At 44.2% G+C, this 17,944-nt stretch overlaps 1 protein-coding gene across 1 annotated transcript; it reads right to left on the reverse strand.

Moving 5' to 3' along the window:
- Positions 1-1,649: 1,649 nt before the first annotated feature.
- Positions 1,650-17,710, reverse strand: CAPSL (calcyphosine like). Its single transcript, XM_040977663.1, has 5 exons — positions 17,606-17,710; positions 10,173-10,309; positions 5,462-5,639; positions 4,916-5,125; positions 1,650-1,923 (listed from the first exon to the last, which is right to left on the reverse strand). The coding sequence occupies exons 2-5, from the start codon at positions 10,307-10,309 to the stop codon at positions 1,822-1,824; spliced, it is 627 nt and encodes a 208-aa protein (XP_040833597.1). The 5' UTR covers positions 17,606-17,710; the 3' UTR covers positions 1,650-1,821.
- Between the last annotated feature and the right edge of the window lie 234 nt (positions 17,711-17,944).

A 17,944-nucleotide genomic window follows, 5' to 3' on the forward strand; every position in this document is an offset into this window, starting at 1 on the left:
ATGCAAAACACAAGGAGATGATGATTTCTTTGTAACTCCCAGAATCTCGAGACCCATAATCTCTATGAAATCAAGGTGGTAAGTCTAACAGAAGGTCAGACTTGGAGAACTAAGTGTGAAAATAAAGTTGCTCCTCATGATTCAAGAATGTGTTTATCGTCAGAAAAGTTCCTCACGCCCATCTTCAAGAAACAGGGGCCCTTCTCCAATCTGTCCCCAGGATGCAGGCTAGCTAAGCTGCCTTAGTGCTCCTTAGTGACTGCTGTAATTTGCATTTGACAGCATCAGGTGTTGCAGTTTTGAACTCAACCTCTGTAACTGTGACATAAAAAGTAAGTAGATGTAAAACATGAAAAGTGTATTGGTCCTCTAAAGTTCTTAAAGGAGACCATTAACCTAACCTGTGGCCCCCAGAACATGAAACGAATATACCCAGAGGTAGCAAAAAGAAGGGCTTCCCTTAAACACGAGGTGTGTGGTCATTACCTCCAGCACCCACCACCAGGGCTTAGTCCCTGTGGTTTTAACTCTAGCTACAGTCACAGAGTACAAAGAGGAAGAGCTGTGCCTTCCACATCTCTCTTCCAGCACTTTGGGCTGCCTTTCACAAAGACATTTCCACACAACCAAAACAGGAAGCCAGAGCTCAATGGAGGGGGTGGGGGAGTTCTGGGTCTAGAAGAGGGAAAGTCTACATTGGAGTATACCTAGGACACTCATCTCTGCCACACCCATTTTCCATCCTAGTGGGAGCTTCAGTGACTCGCTGACTCTAGGGAAGAGCATTTGCCTGGTGAGACCCCTCTGATACAGTTTGTCCACCCACAGAGGAAAGTTTGAGAAAACAGCCCAGATTCAAAATTTTAATAACAGCAATCCCCTGGAAGTCATGGATCAACCCTTGTGACAGACTTCTAATGGGGGTGAGTGTTTTATCAGAGCGCCAGGGCTGGAGTTCCGGCTGTGTGTTTTTTGTGTGATCATAGATGAAAAATAATATAAATTCCAGCTTCCTGCTGTTATGCATCCTAGACAGCAGGTGATAGTTTAAGGATTTGGATCCCTGCCATTTGTGTGGTAGGTCTGGTTAAGTTCTCCCTGTTGCAGGCATTTGGATGGTAGATTCTCTCTCTCTCTCTCGCTCGCTTTCTCTCTCTCTCTCTTTCTTCCTTTCCCTCTCCCTCTCTCCCCTCACCTCATTTCCCCTTTCAAATAAAAAATCAGCTAACCAAAAAAAATAAATAAATAAATAAAACGACCTTCCCCAAAATCCGTTTGTTAAATCAAAGCTTCTTTAAACTCCAGCTGAAATTTTAGTTACAGAAATTGAGGCTTATGCATAATATTGTTCTGGTCCCCAAATCAGGAGCACTTTAAAATTTGCAGTCAAGAAAATAGATGAACTCTCTCATCTAAAAATGTCTAGAAACACACTAGCAAAGAGGTAAAGAAAAGTAGGAGCTGCATGATGAGGAATTATAATTAAAATATTCTAACTTTTGTTAATGGCCAAAGAAGAAGGTTCAAGTTGATTAGACAGCTACACATATCCACCATACTCGCTACTTCTAGGAACTTTAATAGTTGCCATTGTATTTAATCTATATTTCAGAGCTAAGGAAATAGCTTCAGAGGAGACAAATTTGCGATTGTCTGTTCAGTGTCTTTATTTGTTTCCTTTTCTCAGTCCCAGAAAATGCAGTGTTAACATAAGAAGAAACACTGATGGACGTGAAAGTATGAACTCAGTTTCTGAGCTGAGGTTTAGTCATGTGGAGTCACGCAGCTGTCCCCCAAGGCCTTGTCCCTGGGACCGTGCATTTAGAGCTTCCAGGCAGTTCTCATCATAACTATGAAGTACACATCTGTGTCAATGGATGCACTTACACCTGCGTAGTAGTTCATAAATTCCTCAGGGGTCACCTGCAGCAGAAATGTTAGAAACAAAGGGAAACTTGATGTCTTACTGCTTCAGTGGAAGCCCGTCTTGTGTACCTGTAAACAGAAGGACTTTTTGAAGCAGTTTGGGAAGGACGGGTCATAGCTGAGAAACAGATCTAACACAAGAGAGAAAAAATTAAGCTGAAGAGGGCAGAGAAATTGGCACAGGGAAAGAGAGGATGAAAGCCTGGAAAATGTCCCAAGCAACCTAAATGCAAAGTGAGGACAGGTTTATCATGAGAGTCCATCAGTTCTGGTAAGTGAGACTGAAACGCAGAGTAAAGAACCCATGCTCTAGAACTGGAGTTAAGGTCGTCTCTCTGTGACACACAAGGATCAACACGCCATGTCCTGTGCCAGGATAAGAAACGCTTCTCCTTTCACCAAGTGTAGTTCTCTCCTGCAGACAAAGGAAGAGGTTACCAGTCAGACATGCTGGGCGCCACGGTTTTCCAACATGCAAATCATCTATGCACTAATAGCGCAGAGTGAGCCAAACTATCTTCTGGCCCCACCTGTCCCTGCCCATCATTCTGCTTAGACGGGAGGACATACACTAATGAAACCTGTTTGGGAAATTCATTGTTCTCTAGCTAGCCCTCAATTTTCCATGTTCAAGCGGGATTAAAACCATCACAAGATGGGAAATCCATAGGTAATTCAAAACCTCTTGCTAGTTCATAACAACAAACTCTTCTTACCATATTTTTGCAGGTATGCCTGATGCTTCTAAGAATCATAGAACCTGGTGGAGCTATATATTTTTTTTTGACTGCTTTGTTGTTGTTGAAATTATGTGAACAGAAAAGAATAAAGGTAGAGGATCCATATTTCTCTCCCTTGCACCTCTCTCAAAATCAATTAAAAGCACTGGGCTTAGTGTATAGTATAGCTTGCTCATCCATGGTCTGTAAATACAGCAATCAATATATCATGGCCTAATTATACACTTTATTTTAAAAATTACCATAAATTTTCACTATATCAACAATTCCTTGTGCATTTAGGATATGATTCAATGTATGAAACTTTGAGTTGCACAAATTCAGACATTTTTATTATGTTGCATAACGAAGATCTCTGTAGTGTGATGACCAGTTGATAAATGCTCAGCAAACGCTGCCCAGATTCAATAGCATGCTAACTGAGGCTCATGTGCACCTCATACTCAATAATTAAAAACTCAAGTCTGAATTCTTCAGAGTCTCAAATATAAATGCGTATAGGAGACACTTAACACACTTAATATGTAAATTCTGGTCTCCAACCCCCAAAGTCAGACTATATGGTCCTGTAGTACAATCAGAAATCTGCATTACTAACTTATCCCTCTCTCTCCACCATAATCCCAAACAATCAGACTTGGGTTTTGCTGCAGGGACTGTAATGTTCAGGTGACACCACATGCTGGAACTGCTCTTAATTCAGTGATGTCTCTGAGTCCTGGGGAGCTTCAAGTGGCTGATTAAATGTCACACAGGGAGGGGTGGAGACTTGAATCAGCTGAATCACAACTAGCTGCCTTGATCTGCGTTAGAGAAAGGGGCAGCTGAGGTTTCCCATGACGATGAGGAGGAACCACCTGCAGAAAGTACGACAAGACACCCCTGGGATCCACAGACAGTTGGGTGAATTTGGGGAAATGGCAGTTGGCTATTTTTCCCCCTGACATCTCAGAGATCAAAGGCACAGCAACGCTGGAGCAAAACATGCAGCTCTGCTACTTCTGTCCCCAAAGATGTGATGGCCCCACGGAATTTAAAAACCGCCTTCTTTCACCGACCTCCACAATCTCTCAGCCTAAAGAAGATGGGGAAAACGTCAACAAGAGACCGAGAATTGCCCCATGCCTCTTCCCCACCTCCTCCTAATACGTAGGTCTCACTGTAAAGTGTCACACAAAAGCAAAGGGGAAATTCCCTTCAGAATGGAAAAGCCTCTACTTCCCCTGAGCACCGCCTCTTTCCGTCCACTGTCCTGCAAGTTTTTCCTGTATTGCAAAAGGACTGAGGTCACACATGCTGAGGTTCTGCTGCTTCTGACATCAGTCGTGAAGAGAGCCCCATCTCCCATCTTCCGGACCTCAGAGCAGAACTGGCTCTGGCTGTTACAAGCTCATGGATATCAATTTACCTGTATTGGAGTCCCAGCTCTGCTCTCAATTCTAAGTTCTAGTCAATGGGAGGCAGCAGCTGATGACTGAGCTGATGGCTAGCCCCAGCCTCCCACCTGAAAGCCCTGGATTAAGTTCCTGGCAACCTGGCTTCAGTCCAGCACAGCTCCAACCATCCTGGACATTTGTGCAATCGGTCAGCACATAGGCTCTATCTGTCTCTATCACTTTGCATCTCAAATAAGTAAAATCATTTTTGCAGTCCATTTACGGTTGTGGGTAAAAGACACATGCCAATTCCATCTCAACTCACATATGGCTATAAGGACACAATTCTTTACCAAGCTATGCACTTTTTTGGTTTTTTTTTTTAATCTATGTGCTTTTAATGGAAAAATAACAATTTAATGGAGATGGAGTGGTCACTTTTTATTCAAGCTAATCTCAAAGCATGTCAAAGAATAAATCAGAGTGAATTCTGTTACCTGGTATTCTCTTTACCAAAAGCTGCCTCTAAATGGCAAAGGCTCATTAGGATGGATGTAAAAGGCACTGGAACATTCTAAAAGGCCTTGTGAGTCTATCACCCCACCAATTAAATGGTCTAATTTTAAAGTTGAATATGTTTTACAGGATCTTGTTCATGGGGATGTAACTAGTTGAACCAGAGTGTTTTATCAAAATGCCACATCCTCCAGATAATGGATATCTATCTGAATATGAATTCCCTACCAATGCAAGTGCATTTATAACAAATGTGTTAACAACGTGTTGAGATGTTTAAGGCTTTGGACCCATCGTCCCTTTGCAGTGTTAAACGAGATAGAAAAAACGTTGCTTTTGATTAAGCCTTTTACTTACCAATCCATCTTTCTCATAAGGAGAATCAAAGTTATCCAGAAATTTCCTGAATACTTGTTCCTCTGACCATTCTCCATTTTGGTACTTGGGGTGATGTTTTGCATTATACACTTCACGAAGGTCTTCAATGGTTATAACGCCATCTCCCGTCTTGTCTAACTTTCTAAAAGCTTGCATGATGACCTCTTTTCTGGCTCTAGACATTGGAGGCTAAAAGAATAGAAAAAATACGTTTACATTTACTCAGCAGATGAACTCTCACATCTCATGTAATGAAAGATCATATTCCCTCAGTGACAGGAAATAATGCAATGTTGTGTGCCATTAAATTCTACGTGTACTATTTAATATTTAATTTAATATGTACTATTAAATTATTTACGATTAAATTCTACTGCCACAAAAACGCCCCTGAAACTGAACCCAAAGTTCTACCCCAACTCCTCACAATGCACTAATAACTTCTGAGGTCAAACCTTAAAATAACCAATGGAGACTCCTTGAGAGTCTATTTCAGCAAACACACTGATTCAAGGGGCTGCTTACTCTTAAAGTGAGAAGAAATTCATTGAAGTCTATCAGACCATTTCCGTCTTTATCAAACCTCCGGAAAAGCTCTTCTATCTCTTCCTTTTCCATGACCACAGCATAATCATTTAACCCTTTCACAAACTCTTTGAAATCAAGGGTTCGGTTATTGTTGTCATCCATAATTCGAAATGCTCTGAAGAAAATACACACACAGAATTTTTTTAAAAAAAGCCCTCACAGACCACAAGCATGAAGGTTTAAAAAGCAATTTACAATTAAGGTTTTCCAAAGGAGAATACGGCTTCTTCTGGCGCCTTCCCTTCCAAAATTGGAACACACACACACAATCACTCTATATACATAGCATGAACTATGTTCCCAGTGCCTGACTTGGCTAACAGACCCAAGGAATGCAGAATTTGGCTATTTCTCAATTAAAGGAAGCCAGAAAATGTAGGTAGGTAAACCCTATTTATGCTGTTTTAATCTATGCGTCCTCTAAAACCTAACATAGATTGTATGCATCGCTTCTCCTATTTTCAACGTAAACCCACGAACTGCCCAAAATGGACAGAAAGGTTGTTAGTACTTTGAAACAGATCTGATGATCTGTTACTAATCCTAATCCCCTTCAAACACATGTTACACATAGCCTTTTCTATAAAGAAATCATACACTCCTTCCTCCCTATTGTGCTCAATTGTGACACTTGAGATGCTTCCATAAATCTCATTTTGCCCCATTGTGTTGACCACATGTTCCCATCTCCACCATCACTTCCCACTGCCTTGAGAATTTTCTGATTTGTCGACAGTCTGGCATGTAGAAACAGCTCTTAACTACAATTCAGGAAAAAAAAAAAAAACTGGGCTTGCATTCCAATTCTACTACTAAAACTAGCTATGTGACCTCAAGAATAACATGTAACCTCTGGCTCTCAGTTTTCCATGAAGGACTAGATCGGTTTGTCTTAATTCCCTACCAGTTGTAAGGGGGAAAGAAAATGTATAATCTGAAGCAGAAGTTGTACTTTTCTTTACATGGGAAAAGATCAGCTCCTTACTCACCGGTATTTCACACATCATTTCAAAAACAAGAAAGTGAACTTTGAGTAAGGGAGCCACACGGAGTAGAACACAGGCTTCATAGGGGCAAAAACCCTAACTGCTTGACTACTTTTTGATGTTCACTACATAGATGTCACTCTATTAGTATTTGCTGCCTGCATGAATTAATGATTAAAATAACTAATGAATACATACCCGTGCTACAGTAACAAAACTGATTTTCTCATAAAATGCTTGTAAAAAAACATTTGCTAAACATTTTTTTTAAAAAAATTGAAATAAATAATTCACTATTAAACCCCTGGGGTGGGGGATTTGGTCAGGCAGTGGACACCTTCAACCCATGCCAGGGCACTTGGGTTTGATTCCTGATTCCAGCTGCCTGTTACTGCCAGTGGTCATTTCTTGAGTAACTGGATTTCTACCACCCATGTGAAAGACCAGGATTGAGTTGCTAGCTCCCTCCTTGCATCCTGTTATGGGCATTTGGGGAGTGAATCAGAAGATAAGAGTGCGTCCTTAAGCCGTTGCTCTTTTTCTGACTCTGAAATAAACGAGTAAATATTTTTAAAGAGCAATAGAAGGTCCAAACTCATTGGCCATCTACGGCGTGCCAAATACCGCTCTAAATCCTGTGAGGAGAAATTCAAAAGGAGCTAGACTTCATCTCCTCCCTAAGACGTTTAGAGCAAGAGGGAAGGAAGGACAGAGACAGGCAAAAAGAGGGAGAGAGACAAGAACAAGTACTGTTCGAAGTCACCGTTACAGGGAGACAAGATGCACTGCAGGTCAAAGCACATTTCAAGGATGCTTGAACACCCTCCAAGGCAGCCGGAGGACTACTGCTCGGGGAAAGGTAACAGAACAAAAATGGAAACTTGAATTAGTGGCAGAATATGACCAGTTATAAATATCCCCTGATTTGGGGTTTTTAATTTACTTCTTGAGAGGAAGAGGGGGAGAGAAAGAGAGAGAGAAAAAAAAGAAGGAAGGAAAGGAGGGAGAGAGGGAGAGAGAGAGGAGAGAAGGAAAGGAGGGGAGGAAGAAGGGAAATGCACCTCCACTGCTTCACTCCAATATGCCTGCCACAGTCCCTGACAGATGGAGACAGAAGCCCAATCTATGCCTCACATCGTTGGCAGGAGCCCAATTGCCTGAGTCCTCACAACTGCCTCCCCTAGTCCACATGAATAGAAAGCTGGAACCAGGAACTGGATGCAGTTACTGAAGTCAGGGTACCCCAATACAGGGTGCAAACGCCCCCCAACAGTGTCTTAACCTCTATATCAAGTGCCCACCCTTATTTTGAATTTTTAAAATATTTTTAAATGGTTTTCGTGTGAAGTGACATCACCAAAATAAAAGCTGGAAAGAACTCTAGCAATGGTAGGTTAAATGAGTTAGAGGACAAAATCCCTGGAAGTGAAGGAACCACTAAGAATACTTTATAGCAAGAGTTCAGGGGAAAGATATTTAGTGTCTATAGGAAAGCAGCTGAGGTAAAAGTAAGAAAAGAGATTGCAACATTTAATAGAAGCAGAGGAGCCAATGTGACAAGTTACTGAAGCAGATTCTAAAGTTTTCAGTTGAAAGGAAATGTGCAAGTTGGTGACAGCATTAAGGAGTAAGTGCTGCAGGAGAATCTGTGTCTGTATCAGGGCTGGATGAATTTTTATTTGGTTTTGGACAGTAAGCCAATGATGCAGAGCTATTAATCAGGTACTTATTTAGTAGGGAGCTAGTGTTGTTCCTGATAAAAGATACAAATTGCGAAATGAGTTTGGCACTCAGGAAGAGTTTTCAGTGCCAAGAATGTGGCAAGGGACTGGGGAAATTTTTAACTAACTCAGGAGTGGGCAAGATGTATGGTGAATTAAAGATGCTGGCAACAGCATCTTGGGAAATGTCTACATTTAGGAGGCAGCTGCAAACAAATGCACAAGAGCGTATACGGCTGGAAACCATCCAAATGTGATGTCAGAAATGACAATGTCAAGATAATAATAGAGGCACCCTGACCTTTGCCAGAATAAAGACTCAAGACAGGATGGAAAGTTTGTTCCAGGAGCCAACATTTCTCAGGATGTTGGAAATCCTGGAGGTTGGCAAATGGTAGGATCCAAACTTCAGGGCTGTCCTACAAAGCAGGATTTATGGGAGAAGGATAATGAACCAAGAGGGAAGAACTATTCTCTGTGCCTGAAGGAGAGCATTAAACATTCAGGTGACCCTAAGGAGTAGAGGGGGAAGAGACGGAGCAGAGATTCGGACAAGGCCAAGACTGTAAAGGAAACACAGGCTGAGGATGACATGGTGTCTATGGGCAGCAGTCAGGTTCATGGCAGAAGAACCACTGCAGGTGCAATGTGGGGACATGGCATAAGGAAATCGATCAGAAAAAGGGAAAAGGCATGAGATTTTCAGGGGTCTGCAAAGGCAACACAGTGGACCCAGAATGAGAGGCATCAATGCCATCATACTGAAAGGAAGTGGGCACATCTTACCACTAGATTGTAACAACCTAACCCCCAGGGTCCCTATCCACCACAGCCCAAGCTTTGTGACAGAGTTGGGCTTGGTCTGAGACTTAGAAATGCTCAAAAGGTACTCTATCCCTTCCATGGGCCCTCTATTTCCCAACACTCATCTTTCTGGGCCACTGCAAAGTTCATTGACATGACTCACTCCTCTTAATCTAAGGCTTTCATGGGTACTGGAGAAGGCTTAAAATGAGTTAGCTATTTTTATAGGAAAGGCAGATATACAGAGAGGAGACACAGGAAGATAGATCTTCCATCTGCTGGTTCACTCCCCAGACAGCTGCAAATGCCAGAGCTGAGATGACCTAAAGCTGGAGCCAGGAGCTTCTTCTGGGTCTCCTACCTGTGTGCAAGGTTTTAAGGACTTGGGCCATTCTCCATATATTGCTCACCCAGGCTACAAGCATGGAGCTGGATGGGCAGTGGAGTGACCAGGATACAAACCAGTGCCCATATGGGGTCCCAGTGCTCAAAGTGTAAGTTAAACCAATTGATCCATTACACCAAGCCCTGGAGAAGTCTTCTTCACCCACAAATCATCCAGAACATGTACAGGGCCTGGACCATGGCAGACACTCACTAGGGTTTGCTGGAATGCGCAGAACTTGCCAGCGGGAGGCTCATAATCTCCCTTCACCTTGGACTTCTCAGGCCCAAGAAACTTGCACTGTGAGTACTCAGAACCGAATCCACCACCTGGAAGATCTCCCACAGTCAGCGAGCTGTTAACTATCAAATGGGCAGTTCTGGTGTTTATAGGAGTGAGCAAAACATGACTGTCTTCAGGTAGAACTCCATATTCTGCAGTTACCACCAAATCATCACTCCTTCCTTCCTCTTCTTTCCCAATTATCCCAGCTACATGGAGTATCTTCCTCGTCATTTTTCTAGGTCTCTCTACTCGTTGCTCATGTGTCTCCCTTATCTAAAGTTATCCCAGAAGCCTCCCTGTCCAACAGCACACATGGGCCTTGCTGAAATGGGATCTACGAACCTAAAAGAACTCTTTGCAACTCTGTACATCACAAACAAGGAAATGACATGCCCAAGATCACACAGCCAACATTGGCCTCACCCAGTCATGCCCAAGCTCTGTGCTATGTGTTATCCGGGTCCTACCTGCCAAGTCCTTTGATGCCAGCCGAGCCTCTGGCCAGGCATTGCAGTCGGAGTCTTTCGACAGGGTCAGTGGCCGTGGTGAGCTTTTTCTTGGCTTGAATTGCCATCTCTCGGTCATGGCGTGCTGTCCCTGCCATCTGAGAAGAGGAACCCACAGTGCAATGATGCAATTCAGTCCTCGCCATCACCCTCTAGCTGGACAGGGCGACAGCAGCCTCACTAAGAAATATATTTACAACTGGCTCTGCCCTGACACTTCTCAGTTTCTCAGTCTCCAGGCATTAAGTATGCCAACTCTGCACCTGGCACATTGATTACTTACTTACCCAGTCCTAAAGACACCTACTTTCTCCAGCCAGGACAACATTTAAAACACACAGCCATTTTCCAAGGGAAATAATTTTTCTGAAGCCTTCCCCCCTCCATAGAAAAGAAATCCAACCTTGCTATACTTTTTTTGAACTAATCTGATGTGTGTCTTTTTATTTCTATTTCTGCATATTCCTTTGGCCCTATGTTCTCCCCTCCCCTTTGAACCAAGCATTAATTTCTATTATGTCCATCTTGATGAAAACTTTCAACACTTGAGCCTTAATGATTCTTACTAATAGCCAGTGTGTTCTTCTTGATTAACAGGTCAATGCCCCTTCAATACCTTACGAGGTGGAAGGGCAGAAAAACAAAACAACAACAAAAACATAGTAAGTAGATACTACCACCTGACAACTGCATGTAAGACTATTTTCCCAATTTGTACTTCTGTGTTTTAAATATCCAGAAATAGGAACAAAGGTGAGTGCAGAGACAGGCGCCTCCTGGGTGTCATCAGAGCGGACACACTGGCACAAGGAGAGTGCATCCTCTGGATTCACCCAACACAGAAACAGCTGGGCATTTCCTTTTGAGGTGATGAAAATACTTTTGGAATTTAACATAGTTGGTGGGTGGAGAACATTAGGAATGCACTATACGTTTTTGAGTAATTAGTTTAAAGTTATGTAAGTCTCATTGATTTAGAGAATATATCAATATAGTAAGAAATGGGGGTGTGGGAGAATCTGGTAAGGTGCACAGATCACGCAATGACACAGTTCTTGGGAATTCACAAGTTCATCTAGTGCCACCTCCTCTTGTTTCAGGTGTGCTGACCATCCTTGTCTTTGTTGCTCTGACAAAAATACTGTGATCAGATAATAAATACCACTGTATCTGACTCCTGGCTCTGGAGGCCAGCAAGTCCAGCAGTTCAGAGCCAAGTCCCTCTTGCTGCAGCAAACTGTGGCGGGAGGCTTCTCAGGGTGTGACAGAGCAAGCAAGCCGGCTGCTCTTGCAAAGCCATCAGTGGTATCAGGGCCGCTTCATAACCTCACCTGAGCCTGATCACTCCCGAAGGCCACACCTCCGGCACCATCAGCACATAAACTTGGGTGTAAGCAGCAAGTGAGCTGTCAGGGGATGCGGTCCAGCCATCTTTCATTGGTAAAGGCTGGCCCAGGACCCCAACTTAGGCTTCCGCGAGGCTAGCCCCACCAGCAACAATAGGGGAAGTTGCGCAAAGCATTGGTTATTATCACACAGTCATTCTGTTCAACAAATTACAAATATGCATTCTGAGCTGTTTTCAAGGCACTGTGCTTGATCAGGATGTTAGTGTGTGAGGCATGACTCCAGAAATCAATCCCTGGAAAACCGTGGAACCTTAATAACTGAATCCTAAGTCCCCCATCTAAGAAAAAACAGGAAATACTAAATATGCCATCCAGGATCTATAAAGAATTCAAGGAACTCCATAACAACATAACAAATAGCCCAGCTGGGAAATGGGCAAATGACACGAACAGGAATTTTTCAAAGGATGAAATACAAATGGCCAATAGACACATTAAACACTCAGAATCTCTAGTCGTCAGAGAAATGCAAATTAAAACCACACTGCTTTCATCTCTGCACAGTTACAATGGCTATCATTGAAAAATCAAAAAAAAAAAGCAATAAATGATGGCAAATATGTGGAGGAACAGGTGCCTTAATCCACTCTTAGTGGGAATGTAAACTACTATAGCCACCATGGAGGACAGCTTGGCGACTCCTCAGAACTGCGAAAATAGATCTACCATACGATTTAACCATCCCACTCCTGGGAATTTACCCAAACACAATGAAATCAGCACATGAAAAATTATCTGTACCGCCATGATTATTGCAGCTCAATTCACAATAACTAAGATATGGAATCAACCCAGATGCCCATTAATAGATGATTGGATAAAGAAATGTGTGATATATACACTATGGAATACTACTCAGCCTAGAAAAATAAAAAGTCCAGAAAAAAAAAAGATGGAATTGGCAATCACTAGATTTAGTGAAATAAGCCGGTCCCTAAAAACAAATAGTGTGGCTTTTCCTTGATCTGTGATGACTAGTACACAGACAGCAAAAAGCATAATCTATGTGAGAGAGATTGATATTTTGATGTTTGATTATTGCTTAGATCCTTCCTCTATAATCTTGAAAAATAGCGGGGCTTTTTTTCTTCCTTGTCATGTGCTGAAATCTTTACCTAAGGGACTGCTAAGCCTGTGATGTTAAAGAGAAATGAAAGAATGTTACTGTAAAAATTCTGAAAAGAAAGATAGAAGGAGGGGGTGGGGAACACAGGCGGAGGGAGAGTATGGTGAGACCTATCACTATGCCCCTTAATCTAGATTGTGAGATACGTGAAAATTGTTCGCTTTATCCGAATGAGTTATAGCATTTTTTTTTATCCAAACAAAAGAAACTGGGGCTTTGGAGGAAGGCAGGAGTTTCTGAAGTTTGTACAGACACAGAGTAAGGTCTGTCCCCATACATACATCACTGACATCATGAGTGTCCCTGGTCCCAAAAGAGCTCTGAGCGCTAAGGACTTGGTGACAAACGCTGAGCTTCCAGCCTGCCCTGCAATCCCGCGGACGCTGTGCTGCGGATGCCCGTGCCCACAGCGCCACCGCGTGGTCGCTCTGCGTCTCCGCGTTTCACCCCGGCGGCTGTATAGCTTCAACAGACATCTGAGAACCCAGGGTGTTCTGGGGCTGAGATAACTGGATGTGCACCCAAGACAGAACAGAAGCTTACAGCCTGGCAGAGAGAATGCCAACCCACAGCTGAGCCGTGCCAAATCCCCAGAGAGAGGCTGACGCTGCTTTGTGGGATGACTTTCTGAACAGATTTCAGATTTCATCCTAATGAAGCGGCAGAGTGGAGTCGGGCTGTGGAGTCGAAGGAAGAGCGCTGTGCATTTTAGAGAGCAGGTGCACCAAGTGCTAAACTGACAGGAAACAGAAAACAGTATAAAGAAACGGGTATATTTCAGAAAGGTCGAAGAGCACGGGTAGGAGAGGGGGCGTGGTGGGGAAACAAAGAGTGGAGGGATTAAAAGAAAGAAGAAACTAGAAAATCGGGCAGGGGGGTGGAAACAGACAAGTAAGCAGGTACCACAAAGCAAAGAACCACTGGGGTGTTTGGACTTTGTACTGAAAGCAATGGGAGGCCACAAGGAGTCCTTTGGGGTGCAGGGAGCCGGTGGACAGGAGGACGAGACAGCCAGCCAGAAGCAAGCGCCACTTTTGGACATGAACAGTGTGGGGACGTGGAGCCGAGGACGTCCATGGTGGCGGCCTCAGAGCTGGCACCCCACTGCTGGCTCCTCACCTCATCCTAGTCAGTGTGTGCTTGGGAAGGGACGTGCACAGACCCACACCACACAAAGGCCTGGGGATCGGGGCACAGGCGAGGTGGGACCACTGGCAGCAGAGGTGGGGGAAAGTTTGTGTCTGTGGCCCCTGTTCAGGCTACCTTGCAGCCTGAGGCTACAAGCCCAGGGCTCAGTCACTGCCAATGCCATCTGCCTGGACTTCGAGAGTGCGTGTAGAATGAAATTGCACGGACTATTCTCAATAGGGTTCAGTGGCAGGTTTAAGCCAATTTTTTTTTCTCATTAAACTTTGTTTCAATGGGTCCCAAAATTCTGTGACAGATTTTTGGTCCAGTTGTTTCCATGAAAAAGTATTGATTTTAAAAACTAATAAAACTGCCACACACAAAAAAAAAACCAAATTGTCCACAAAACATTTTCCTTTCCTTCTGAAGGTTTTATGATGCATTGTAATCATTAACCAGTCTTTTACTATTGAGACAAACAGTTCTGAGATGGTTCTTCCACCACTAAGAATGGGGTGGCAGGTGTTTGGGGAGAAGTTACTCAGCCCCTGCCTTCACTTCATGCTATTGGATTGTCTTTGGTGCCCCCTAACGGCAGTAAGCCGAACTACAGCTCGCTTGCTTGCTCTCTGTCCTCTAACCATCCCCTACCACTTCTCCAAGTCCACCCACTCCCCACTCCCACCCTAGGGATCCTTGAAGCAAACACGACAAGGCACCAAGCTCTCCCCCAGCCTCTTTCTTGCAAAATCCAAAGAAACCGTCTCCCCGACCCGTCCTGTAAACTCGCACCCCTTTTGGCTTCTCTGTCGCTATTCTGCTGGCTTCCTTGTTGTAGAAAAAAGGCTGGTTGCTTGGAAAAGCCAAGGAAACAGGCAGGGCTACTCATCTCAGATCAACTTTGAAGAAAAGTAAAGTCAGGTCATGCTGAAGCGCAGAGGGAAGGGCAGAACTGGGTAGCAAGAAGGCTCATCAACAGCCATGCAGGGCGAGAGGACAGTCAGTCTTTTGGGAAAGCTCCCATCCCAGCAGGCTGGCTGGCCGTTCCCTGGGGAGGTCAGATGGGGACTGTCCCCAACTTCTGTCTGCACTGCTGGGTGCTGAGATGCAGGCACCGTGCCACCCGGGCACAGGAGGTCACGCAGCTCCCATCCTCTGCAGAGCTCTTCTATTATCCCAAGTGCCTATCACATCCCCCTGAAGCCAGCAAAACCCATTTTCCCCACAGTCAGACCCTATAATGATTTTTGCCTTAAGAACAATCGTTAAAATACCTGTGCTATTCCATTAGCCATTCTCAATAGCAAGAGACCTGGAATTGGTCTAAGAGTTCCATGTGACTTTAAAACATTCTGCTATGTAGAGAGAAAACAGAAAAGTCGATACAGAGGGCAGGTAGCTATAGATCAAGCCGGTAGGACTTCCAGATAGTTCCAAGGACTGAGAAAATTCTTTCAAGCACTTAGCCACATCCAAGCTTTTCCTCTCTCGCCCAACTCAAGATCAATTCTCAGACCAGTCCCCAGTAATACAGTAAACTCCTAAAATGTATGTCGTTTTGCCATCCATTTTCAAAACAAATGCAACCTTTCACTTTCTTCTTCCACCGTTCTCACTTCTGTGCCCACTCCAAAGGACTCACGCTTTTCTAGCTTTTCCACCTTGTGAGGACATGGGCTTCCTCTCCTCTGGAGGCTGCAATTTAGGAAGCAGAGAGAAAAGCCCTTCTCCGACTCTAGACTTGCTGCTGTCTCGAACTTGGAATTCCCAGTCTCCAGGAACTATATTTTGTTCCTTATTGATTACTCAGGCTAGGATAGTTTACTATAGCAGCATGAATGGGCTAAGACTCCTGCGATCCAAAATTTCTTTGAGAGGGGCACTTATTTATTGTTTTAATTAAATAATTTATTTTAAAAAATTCTTTATTTTTCATGGTACAGTTCCTTAGGCTCAGGGACTTCCCCTTCTGCCTTCCCCCCACCCACTGTTTTCAAGGGAGCACTTTAGAAATATTAATTTTACTTATTTGAGGGGTAGAAAGGCACAGAGAGAGATGGGGCATACACATACACACAGGTAGAGGTAAATAGAGAGAGAGAGAGAGAGAGAGAGAGAGAGTTTTCCATTCTGTTGTTCACTCCCCAAATGACTGTGACGGCTGTGGCTGGGGCTGGGTGAGCCAGGGTGAAGTCAGGAGCCAGGAGCTCCGTCTGAGTCTCCCTGTGGTGGCAAAGCCCACGCATTTGAGCTGTGATATGCTGGTTTCTCAGGTGCACTAGCAAGGGTCTGGGTCACAAGTGGAGCCGTGAGGATTCATACCATTGTTCTGGTAAGGATGTGGGCTTTGCAGACAATGGCTTAACCTGCTGCACGACAATGTGGGGCCCCAAAGGGCCACTTTTATAAAAGAATTTTTTTTTTTTTTGCGCAATCACAGGGTTTCTCCCCCCCATCCTCCTGCTGATCATGTAACAATAAGACAAAATTCCATGCAGATGGCGCAAGTTTGTCCAGTCACTGCCTTCAAACATATTCTGGTACATTTCTTTCATTTTTAAATTAAACTTCAAGTATGAAAAGGTCTTCTGAGTCTAAATGAAAATTTTAGTCTAATATCTAGTCTAATATCTCCAGTAAAGAGAATGAGAGAGAATTAAAAAAAATCACATCCCTATTTTAAAAGCCAATTTTCTTCACAATTGGAGTTCCACTCTCAGAGTAGCTGGTAAAACTGCCTCCAGAGGACACGAAAGAGCCCTGGGTGTGTTTCTAGCACATGCGAGACATCTTCCAGCACAATGTCATTCACACAGCCCATCGCCTCACATCTCACAGTAGGGTTAGGGGGGTGGGACGTGTCCTTCACGCGGGACACTCGTTTAGCCTGGCAGGTACCTTTGGCTTTTGTCTGCTGTATTAGCTTTTTGCTCTTGTTGCTACAGATTGCCTACAAAGAGAAGGGGTTGATTCAGTTCATAGTTCCAGAGGCTCAAGAGGGATGGCACTATCTCTGGCTCGGTCCTTAGGAGGGCCCTCTTGGCTGTGTCACAGAGGACAAAGGACAATACTGGGAGTGAATGACAAGTGACTGCAGCTGGAGCAGGAGGCAGAGGAGCTGGTGGGGCCAGGCTTGCTTCTCCAGTAGCAGATCCTTGACTAGAACGACCTTAGTCTTCCTAAGCGCAGGGCCCTGATGATCTTCCTTTAGGCTCCATCTTAACAGGGCCACCCTGAGAACCAAGTCTTGGATGCACAACCCCTTGGGGGACAAATCACATCCAGAACATAGCTACAGGTGCATGTCCAGTTTATGTTTGCCTGATCATGACCTTGGACCTGGGAGCCAGACTTTCACTTTCTGACATCTCTTGGAAAATCCAGGATCTTCAGAAGGAAGACACACATTTAAAACAGAATCGCGGGGTTGGCATGTTCGCTCAATTGGCTAGTCCTCCACCTCCAAGTTGCAGGCATCCCATATGGGTACCAGTTCTTATCCCGGCTATTCCACTTCCCATCCGGCTCCATGCTTGTGGTCTGGGAAATCCCAGACCAAGATCACAAAAGCCCATCTCAGTGCCAGGCTGTTTCCTGTAAGGACTGACAGCCTGGAAGTGGCTTCTCACAAACTTCTGGGACCTCTTTTCACCACCGTAACATCTACTATCTTCTCTTCTTAGCTAACACAGGATAAGGCTGATTAAATCAATAAATAAAGATTGGTTTACCTTCAATGTTAACCTGCTGCCACAGTTGCTTGGAACCGAAACTATGGACGCATCTGGGAAATCTGGTCCCCTCCCCTGTCTCTTTGCCTCCTCCCTCTTACCTTCTTCCTCAGAGGTCCTGGCCCAGCCTCTTAGTGTTAATTGGACAATTTAGGAACAACGAGGGCAGTCTCACAACCTCATTGGTCCGGTTCACAGTCAATCCCTATGCTGACCTTACCTTTTCTCAAGTTTACACTCCGGTTGCCTAGGAAATCCCACGGCCAGTGCAAGTTCAAGCTGTTTACCCTGGGAGAGGAGCCAAGGCAGAAATCTTGCTGGAAATTGTTTGGTTTCTAG

Source organism: Ochotona curzoniae, unplaced genomic scaffold (genome assembly GCF_017591425.1).
Source record: "Ochotona curzoniae isolate NIBS_2020 unplaced genomic scaffold, NIBS_Ocur_1.0 contig_2754, whole genome shotgun sequence".
In the NCBI taxonomy this organism is placed as follows: Eukaryota; Metazoa; Chordata; class Mammalia; order Lagomorpha; family Ochotonidae; genus Ochotona; species Ochotona curzoniae.

Bases quoted from the DNA above. Each gene is read 5' to 3' on its own strand.
- CAPSL (XM_040977663.1), bottom strand. From the start codon at position 10,309: ATGGCAGGGACAGCACGCCATGACCGAGAGATGGCAATTCAAGCCAAG. The intron at 5,126-5,461 runs GTAAGCAGCCCC...CTATTCTTTTAG, and splicing joins AATTTCTTCTCACTTTAAGA to CCTCCAATGTCTAGAGCCAG. The intron at 1,924-4,915 runs GTAAGTAAAAGG...TTTCTGCTGCAG, and splicing joins CTTATGAGAAAGATGGATTG to GTGACCCCTGAGGAATTTAT.